General features: G+C 44.0%; 2 protein-coding genes across 4 annotated transcripts in view; both read right to left on the reverse strand.

Annotated features, from left to right (window-relative positions):
* The window catches only part of tnni3k (TNNI3 interacting kinase), a 23,022-nt gene extending 17,682 nt beyond the window's left edge, over positions 1–5,340 (reverse strand). For both annotated transcript variants that reach the window (XM_053625885.1, XM_053625884.1), the window contains exons 1-3: positions 4,973–5,340; positions 591–699; positions 328–413 (exon numbers count right to left, since the gene is read on the reverse strand). In XM_053625885.1, coding sequence (XP_053481860.1) covers positions 328–413; positions 591–699; positions 4,973–5,333 — 556 coding nt within the window. In that variant the 5' untranslated portion in view covers positions 5,334–5,340. The remainder of the gene's footprint in view (positions 1–327; positions 414–590; positions 700–4,972) is intronic.
* Positions 5,341–5,348: 8 nt separating this feature from the next.
* fpgt (fucose-1-phosphate guanylyltransferase) overlaps positions 5,349–10,000 on the reverse strand; it is a 4,695-nt gene continuing 43 nt past the window's right edge. The window contains exons 1-5 of one of the 2 annotated variants that reach the window (XM_053625895.1): positions 9,936–9,959; positions 9,685–9,809; positions 9,129–9,293; positions 8,954–9,046; positions 5,349–8,098 (exon numbers count right to left, since the gene is read on the reverse strand). In XM_053625895.1, coding sequence (XP_053481870.1) covers positions 6,726–8,098; positions 8,954–9,046; positions 9,129–9,293; positions 9,685–9,778 — 1,725 coding nt within the window. In that variant the 5' untranslated portion in view covers positions 9,779–9,809; positions 9,936–9,959 and the 3' untranslated portion in view covers positions 5,349–6,725. Of the gene's footprint in view, positions 8,099–8,953; positions 9,047–9,128; positions 9,294–9,684 lie in introns of both variants that reach the window. The other variant, XM_053625894.1, reaches the window with a different exon arrangement.

Genomic DNA, 10,000 nt, shown 5'->3' on the forward strand with positions numbered 1-10,000 from the left:
TGAGTGTGAGTGTGTGAGTGTGTGTGAGTGTGAGTGTGTGAGTGTGTGCGAGTGTGTGAGATTGTGTGAGTGTGTATGTGAGTGTGTGAGAGTGTGTGTGAGTGTATGTGAGTGTGTGAGTGTGTGTGAGTGTGTGAGTGTGTGAGTGTGTGAGAGTGTGTGAGAGTGTGTGTGAGTGTGAGTGTGTGAGTGTGTGTGAGAGTGTGTGTGAGTGTGAGTGTCTGTGAGTGTGTGAGTGTATGTGAGTGTGTGAGAGTGTGTGTGAGTGTATGTGAGTGTGTGAGTGTGAGAGTGTGTGTGAGTGTGTGTGAGTGTGTGGGTTGGTACCTGTGCAGATGCAGCACAGGTGGAGCAGGGAGAGTCCGGCCTCTGAGCGGTAGTTTAGATTCACTTTGTTAAAAGCTTCATCTGAACTGAAGATGTTTATAAACACAGAGACGACGTTACGGACGAACTGTCTCACCTCAAACCTGGACAACGCTGTCTGTGACTTATATATTATGAATTTGATAAGTTCTATAAAGATTTAATATCATTTCATCAGTTATAAATCGGTGATAAATCTGTAGAAGATTGGAAATGTTTCTCACCTGAACACGTGTTTGAGCTCAGAATATTCTTCATCTTTAATCCTCAGATCATCATCCAGCTTCTCCATAATCACAGAGTACGACTCGCTCACTTTCTTCTTCCATTCATCTGTACACACACACACACACACACACACACACACACACACACTTGTGAAAGGTTTGTTTTGGCCCCAGGCGAGATGTGTGGAAACACTTTTATTTTAGAGATAATATTATTAGTATTATACAGCACAGGATGTAAACATATACTGCATATTGAAATTATTCATGTACAATAACTTTAATACTTTTTTTCAGTTCAGACTGCAGTTGTTTGGCAGGGCTACCCTGGTTGTCATAGTAACAACACTATCTTCAATATACACTAAACGTTCATTTTTGATCACTGTCTTTCTGATAGCATTTTTTAAAAATCCATCTTTATTATGCTAATATTCAGCTGCTGTGTTTTAACACATGGGGAATTCTTGCTAGGACAGCGTGTCACGTGTGAACGTGTTGTGCTCGTCATGATGGAGCGCTAATAGGCGGCAAAACAGGTCTTTACCGTCCACAGACTACTAATCACATACCTTTATATTTCTCTTTATTTTTTTATCCTCTTTTTCTTTTTGCGATACTGAGCCCCTGATGGCTTTGACCTTTTCATGATGAAAGATCAGTCAAGCACAGACGCTCGCTGCCCTGTACATCTCTCTCTCTCTTCCTAACTATCACCAGGGATACCAGATAATCACATGCAATCATAAAGTGTTACCTGATCAAAAATAGAAAAAAACTAAATAACTTACTAATTAAAAATAATAATAAAAACAATGTACTCTCTTTCTTGTGGATGCGTGAGTCGGGCGGGGCCATGGGCATTGGGGCATTCACTGGCACCCCCAAGCTGGTGGCGCCCTAGGCGACCGCCTAGTTTGCCTATGCCTAGAAACAGCCCTGTTTCTGACCAATGAAAGGTTTATGAGTATTCTTAGCCCCACCCCTTGACACACCCCTCACCAGATTTTGTTCTAAATGGCAAACGACCCAAAAGTATAAATTTTGCTCTGATTTGAACAAATGCACTAAAATGTGTGAAAAAGCTGTCAGTACGAATACACACTCCACAAACTGGATATAAACACCTTAAACATGATTATATCTGTTTCTTGAAAAAATTTAATTGTTGACTGGTGCAGAGTCAACAACCTGTCTCTGAATGTGGACAAAATGAAAGAGATGTTTGTTGACTTCAGGAGAGCATGGAGCAACCACTCTCTGCTGAACATCGATGGCTCCTCCATGGAGATCGTCAAGAGCACCAAATTCCTTGGTGTTCACCTGATGGAGACCCTCACGTGGTGCTTCAACACCAGCTCCATAGTCAAGAAAGCCCAGCAGCGTCTCTACTTTCTGCGAAGGCTGAAAAAAGCCTAACTCCCACCCCTCATCCTCGCCATTTTCTACAGAGGAACTATTGAGAGCATCCTGAGCAGCTGCATCACTGTCTGGTTTGGAAATTGCACCTCATCGGTCGCAAGTCCCTGCAGCGGATAGTAAAGACAGCTGAGAAGATCATTGGGGTCTCTCTCCCCCCATCACAGACATTTACACCACACGCTGCATCTGCAAAGCCACCAGCATTGTAGATGACCCCACACACCCCTCACACACAGTTCACACACACACACACACACACACACACTGAACTGAACACCATCCCATTCTCACTGCAATATTTGCACATTCCTGCATTGACTCTGTTGCATTCTTGCTGCTACTGTATTATATAAATATCATATATTATATAATATAATATAATTATATAATATATATAAATACATTTAATTTCTTGACATTAGTACACACTATCTGGCTTCTACCACAATAACTGCGATGTAGGGGAAAAACATTGATTAATAATAACACATTATATAACATTATGGTACTGATGATTTTGTGACTAATTTTTACTGTAATTACAGTTTAAACTTTACATAAAACTCATTTATACACAGTTCTTAACTGTTCTCTGCTCAGGTCGTAGTAATAATGTTTACACCTGTTACGCCCTCTTCGGCAGATGGCACTGTGGCCCAGCTTCTATGCCCGCATGTGCACGTAACTGAACTGTGTGAAATGGACACGTGCCTTTTGTTTTGGTTCGTTCTCTTCCTGTTCAGGTATTGGTTTATGTTGGAGGTGTGTCTTTATTTGCCCCAGGTGTCTATGCTTTAGTTTGATTGTGTTTGTCATTTAAACCCCTTGCGTGGCTGCGCACTTCGCGCAGTATTAATTATTAATGTTTAATGTTTAATGAGTATTCGTAAGTGGTTACGTTACGTTCGCGAAGCAGGCTTATTTCCATGTCCTGTTCCCGTGCAATGCCTAGACTTTAGTCTCATGTTTATTCTAGTTAATCTTGTTCAGTAGAGACCGTGCTCCCTGTGTTTTGGTTGCTTATTTGTTAATAAAGACATTGCTCCTGCGATTACTTCCTGGTTATAGTCTCGTGTCGTTACAGAATACTGCGCCTAAATATGGAAGTAGCAGGACAGCTCAGTGTTGGGAAATTTCGTTACTACTGGGACTTCCCGACACCAGAGGAGTATTACGCTTGGCAGTGGAAGCAACAGGAGGAGTACCAAGCTGCGCTAAGGAAGCAGCAAGCGGAGTACCAAGTTGCGCTGAAGATACAGCAGGAGGAGTTGCAGTGGAAGCGGTGGGAGGTTGAGATGGATCAGATACTCCGCAACCTAGAGGCGCTTAGCCCCCTTCCCGTGGTGCCAAACTGCGTCTCACCTTCCTGCCCTGCTGAGAACCCAGTCACCCTGCCCAGTCCGGAACCGAAGGCTGGCTTAGAACTTTTTTTTTGGGGGGGGGTAACCGCAACATTAGAGCTCCAGCTTGAGACCTACGGGGAGGTCTCAGCTGTGGAGCTCCAGCCCGAGGTTAACATGGCAACCTCTGAGCTCCCATCTGAGGTCGACTTGGCGGCCTCAGAGCTCCAGCCCGAGACCTACGGGGAGGTCTCAGCTTCGGAGCTCCAGCCCGAAGAGGAAGCTGTCCCGTTGTTCAGTCCAGCCGAGGAAGCTGTCCCGCTGTCCAGCCCAGCTGAGGAGGCTGTCCTGCTGCCCTGTCCAGCCGAGGAAGCTGTCCCGCTGTCTAGCCCAGCCGAGGAAGCTGTCCCGCTGTCTAGCCCAGCCGAGGAAGCTGTCCCGCTGTCCAGCCCAGCCGAGGAGGCTGTCCCGCTACCCTGTCCACCCGGGGAAGCTGTCCTGCTGTCCAGTCCCGCTGGGGGTGTCGTCCAGCGTTCCAGTCCTGCTGGGGGCGTCGTCCAGTGTTCCATGTTTCGCTCCTTAAACCAGTCATAACGGGCCCCTTGGCCACGTCGGTGCCGGAGGACCACCCACCGGAACCACTAGAGATTGAAGACCGCCCAGCCTACCGTGTCCGCGAGATCCTGAACTCCAGACGGAGGAGGGGCAAGCTCGAATACCTGGTAGACTGGGAGGGATATGGCCCAGAAGAACAGTGCTGGGTCCCAGCCCAGGACATCCTGGACAGGAGTCTGCGCAGAGACTTCCATGCGGCTTACCCAGAGAGGCTGGGACTCCGGAGGAGAGGGAGGCCTCGGAGGGATTCGGCTCCCGGAGTGAGCCCTTTGGGGGGGAGGGGCTCTGTTACGCCACGGCAAACTCGCAGCCGCAATACTCAGAGGGCAGCGCCACTTGCGGACATGGCGGATGGGGACTACACTTCCCAGCCATGCCTGCGCTCAAGTTCACCTGAGTATTGATCACCAACACCTGTGTGGCTGACGAAGTTATAAAAGGCCTCGTTAAGCGTCGCGCCTTCGTGAAGTAAACGCTTAGTTCTTGTGACTTAGTGGTATTACCAAGCCTTAGAGTTAATCTAGTTTTTCCCGGTATTTGGACTTTCCTGCCTGTTATCTACGGATACGATTCCTCGCTTTATCCCAGTTGGATTGTTCGCTGATATTTGTCTGTTTTCTGCTATTCAGCTCACGTCTTTCCTGCACTCGCCGCCCTGCCTGACTGCGCTTGTCTCCTGCAGGTAGCACGACAGCAGCGGTGTTAGTGCTAATTTAATTATTTTTTATTTTCTCCTGCTGATCTCCCAAATCATGAAACTGAGCACTGTTATACACACTGAACACTTTTACAAACACTTAACACTTAAACACTCAACACTGAATATTTACAAACCTGAACACTTCTAAACTCTGAACACTGTTACAAACAGTGGAAATGGTTCAATACTGCACACTGTTACAATCACTGAACACTTTCATAAACTCTGAACACTCACTGAAAACTGTAATAATCACTGAACACAGTTATAAACAGCTCAACACTCAGGTTCTTAGTTTTTACCTGTACATGTCTGTGTTGGTCTGGATTTATAATTCCCCATCACCCCGCTCCTTATAGAACACTGTAATGTCACTGTGATAAACACTGCTCCTTGCTGAACACTACAATGCTGTTGGGATAAACACCACTCGTTAATAAACACTATGCCTCCCTGAACACAATGCAGAGGCAAGAAGATAAAGCAGAGGATCACCGCCTTACTGCTAAAAATAAACAGCAGCTCTGGGAGGAATGTGTGACAGCTGAACCTTGATAAACCTTTGTGTGTGTGTGTGTGTGTGTGTGTGTGTGTGTGTGTATAAACAGTCACCTCCAAATGTAATGGAACAGCAAGGCCAATTCTTTTGTTTGTGTTGTACATGGAAGACATTTGGCTTTGAGATCAAACGATGAATATGAGACGATAGATCAGAATTTCAGCTTCATTTCCTCATATTTACATCGAAACGTGTTAAACAACTTAGTTAACGATGTTGTGTATATGAGTGTTTGTTTGTGAATATGAGTGTGTGTTTGTGTATATGTGTGTGTGCTTGTGTATATGAGTGTGTGTGTGTGTGTGTGTGTGTGTTTATGTACAAGTGTGTGTGTGTGTGTGAGGACAAAGATAAAACAGAGCTGTAACTTTGTTTCTCTCTATCTTCACATTATGAGTCTAAAATATAAAACTTTTAAATATCAAATAAAAACATCTGGATTTCTGTAAAGCTGCTGTGAGTCTCTTCTTAGCATTTCTATAAAAATAAAACTGAACTGGTGTTTTAAGTGTGTTCTGATAATAATAATCAGTTGATACAGAAGAGAACAGAACAGAATTTTATTTTTTTTATATTTTATATATTTTCTACAATATCAAGAATCAGAGCAAATTTATACACATCATCAGAGCTTTAAAACCTGCTGACAGTCAGAGTGCAGAGAAAGAGAATCAGAACCCTGTGAAGAGATCATGACGTGAGGAGATAGTGACGTGAGGAGACAGTGACCTGAAGAGATTGTGGCGTGAGAAGATAGTGACGTGAGATAGTGATGTGAAGAGATTGTGGCATGAGGAGATAGTGACGTGAGATAGTGACGTGTAGAGATTGTGGCGTGAGGAGATAGTGACGTGTAGAGATTGTGGCATGAGGAGATAGTGACGTGAGACAGTGACGTGTAGAGATTGTGGCATGAGGAGATAGTGACGTGAAGAGATTGTGATGTGAGGAGATAGTGACGTGAAGAGATTGTGGCGTGAGGAGATAGTGACGTGAGATAGTGGCGTGAAGAGACAGTGACATGAGGAGATAGTGACGTGAAGAGATTGTGATGTGAGGAGATAGTGACGTGAGGAGATAGTGATGTGAAGAGATTGTGATGTGAGGAGATAGTGACGTGAGGAGATAGTGATGTGAAGAGATTGTGGCGTGAGGAGATAGTGACGTGAGATAGTGGCGTGAAGAGACAGTGACATGAGGAGATAGTGACGTGAAGAGATTGTGGCATGAGGAGATAGTGACGTGAGGAGATGGTGATGTGAAGAGATTGTGACGTGAGAAGATAGTGACACGAGGAGATAGTGACGTGAAGAGATTGTGATGTGAGGAGATCGTAGACAGTAAATTCTGAAACACAAACACACATTGCAGGAGATAAGGGCTTAATTTTTTTTAAATGCGATGTGTTCCATTTAGCTGGATATACGATATATTATATAAGATATATAAGATCTTGATATTTTTCCCAGATGTTGGTAGTCCTGATGTGTTGCATCTCATTTTCCCTGCAGAATTACCTCATACAGATCGTTTCTGAACCGCAACATGGTCTCCAGATCTTTGTGGTGGAGGATGTCCTGCAGTGAGAGCAGTGTGTATTTGTGTAAACTCACAACTCCATCTCCATGAGCTGCTTGGACCATCTGAAGCGTGATAGAGAATGAGGTCTTCATGTCCTCACACACGGGAAACATGCAGCAGGTCCAAAGGTTACACACACAGCCGTCTCCTGAGACCCTGATGTCCCCTACGCTCAGTCCCCAGCGACTCACACACTCTCCCACAGAAACACCAAACACCTCCAACCTGCTCACGTCTTCACGGCTGGACACCGTCTTCTTCAGATCATCCTGAATGCCAAATGCCACAGTGATGAATTTCGTCCTGCCATCTGAACACACGGCGAACGAGTGCATGAAGGTGTTGGAGGGAACGAAGAGACCCCTTTCCACCCAGCAGCTACTGATGATGGAGCTCCGGCCCAGCTCGACTCCATCCTCCAGCCTGGAGAACTCCACCACACTGCTCTCACACACTCGTGCACTTGGGTGGACGATGCTCTGTATGACACACACGTTTTTATTCTCACATACGTCCAGAGGACATGAGCTGAAGGTGATGGTCTGGAGGCCGAGTTCCTCTCGTAGACACGGATCTACAGTGAGGTGGAACAGGTACTCTTCTATGGTGCCCAGGTGGTAGAATTTTGACTCATTGAGGATTACAACATTCAGCTTTGTTCCTCTTAGATGCTCAAAGATCTTCTTTCTGGCCTCCACCAGATCTTTCTCCTTCTTCATCACATTCTCAGTGTTGTTGATGTACTCAGCCGTAGCGCTGGTTCCTAAACTCTGCAGAAAGTCTCCGTAGGCGTCAATCTCACACCTCAGAGGTCCGATTTCTCTGAACAGGACCAGCAGCGTCTCCACCGTGCCATAACTGATGTAATACGTGCTGTCCGTGTAGACCACTTCATCATCCTGCTTCCTGATTACAGCGCCACTCCTGTGCATTACTTCCACACTAGGCTTGTGCAGGAACTGGAGACAGGTTCTATATTCCACATCATGGACAGGCGGCTCATCTCCGGGTTCGAGAACAAACACGCCGTGTGACTGGCCGATGGACAGGGGGGAGGGGTGTGCGAGAGCGGTGAAGCCAGGTTTATTAAACTCCACCCTGGGGATGGCACTGTAGAGCTCGATGTCATCAGCACATGTGACCAACACGCCAGGATTCATGTGAGCAGGAAAATCCACATACATGAGCAGCTTCAGATCCAACATCTGATACACACGATCTCCCAGTGGAAGAGCCATGAAGATCTTCCCCAGAGCGCTGGCGTGGGGTAAACGCTGACTCCACCCTCCTGTGCACGCACACACACACACACACACACAGACTATATATATATATATATATATGATCTGTGTAATGTTTTCTTTGATTGTGATTTTCATTTGAACTAATCAGACTAATGATGTGATCTAGAACCATGGTTCTCAAAGTGTGGTCTGTGACTGCAAAACTGAGCGATAACTTGAAATGAAAACAGTTCATCTAAAAATTAATATCTAAAAAAAAGTAATACTACTACTACTAATAATAATAATAATAATAATAATAAATGTTAATCTAACTGTAATTATAATAAAAGCAGGAAGTGGTGATTTAATGGCTCAAATAAATAATTATGACGTATTTGTGCTATTTTTAATTTATATTAAATCTGTGCTCTGATCATAAAGGGCATATTTGGGAATTCTTTCACTGTGGAAGGAGATCATGGCTGCAAAAGTTTGAGAACCCCTGATCTAGAAGAGTTTAGAAAATGTAATTACCTAAAAAGCCACAGGATGGCGCTGTGGATACTTTACAGATAAACACCTCAGATGTGTTATAACCACAGCTTTAACATTACTTTGACATGATATGATTAAATATAAACAGTAAATCCCAAATCCACCACTCCACCTTCAGACTTTAGGCCACGCCCCCTACCTGAGGCTATAAACTGCTCCTTTAATTCTTTAGCTCTGATCAGAAGCTCTAACACACTTATTAATCCTCAATTAATCCTTAATAAGCCGTTAATAAGCTGATAAACTTATATATGAAGATCAATCTGAGGAACATTAGCACCATAACATAACATAAGCACCAGTCTGTATTGTTGAATTTATCAGGAAATTTCAGGTGATGAATTTAAAGTGTAAAAGTTCACCAGCGTGGATGAGGAGCACTCTGAATCTGGATAAAGACTCTCCATACTCATCACTCAGGAGCTGCAGAACGTGTAGTGTTGAGCCTCCATTACCTGAACACACACACAAACACATGTTATTTTCATAATTCAGGATGAATTTGTATTTCAGGTGATTTTCTGCTCCTGTACTCGCCGATTTTGTAGCCTGGAGGATCTGCAAACACATGATAAACATTGAGGGGAAGCTCTCGCCTGCGGATCTTCTCCTGTAGCTGAGCTTCATACCAACACCTTTGATCTTCATCTACTGCTGTGATCACCACCAGGTCCCAAAACCCACAAGATTTCACCTCAGCACCTGGTACACACGTAATAAACACCAACTATACCTTTAATCATATGAGCAGAGGTCACCAGCCCTGTTCCTGGAGATCTACCTTCCTGAAGACTTTAGTTCCAACCACAATGGCGTCCACCTGATCATCTCATCACTGCTTTAAGGAGTTCTTGATCAACTAAAAGATGTGTTAGATTTTGGCTGGAGATGAAACCTGCAGGAAGGAAGATCTCAGGGAAGAGGGTTGGTGACCTGGTGATACCTGTTCTAAATACACCTTTAATTATATACACCAACTAAATACACATTTATATATATATATATATATATATATATATATATATATATATATATATGCACACACACACACACACACACACACACACACACACATTGAAGTGATGATATTTACCCCTTATTCTGTTGAATTTATCCAATTTGTCTTTAGTGGATTTTGCCAGATGTATGTTTTTTATACATTTGATTTTTTTTGTTTGCTCTGCCATTGTGGGAAATTAGCTCGATTACCTCAGCGAGCTAAAAGTCAAACAAACAAAGTGAGAGACACGCATCAACAATTAACGACATGGGGTTTAGCCATTTTTTACGTGGTTTATTTGTTAATTAGCTGTTAAATAATCTGATAATCTGAACGCTACTAACTTCATCTGTGTAAGTAAAAAGCACTGGCTCGTCCACGGTTTTTTTATCACCGCTATTCCGGCTAA

The sequence above is a fragment of the Ictalurus furcatus genome, chromosome 5 (assembly GCF_023375685.1).
Source record: "Ictalurus furcatus strain D&B chromosome 5, Billie_1.0, whole genome shotgun sequence".
In the NCBI taxonomy this organism is placed as follows: Eukaryota; Metazoa; Chordata; class Actinopteri; order Siluriformes; family Ictaluridae; genus Ictalurus; species Ictalurus furcatus.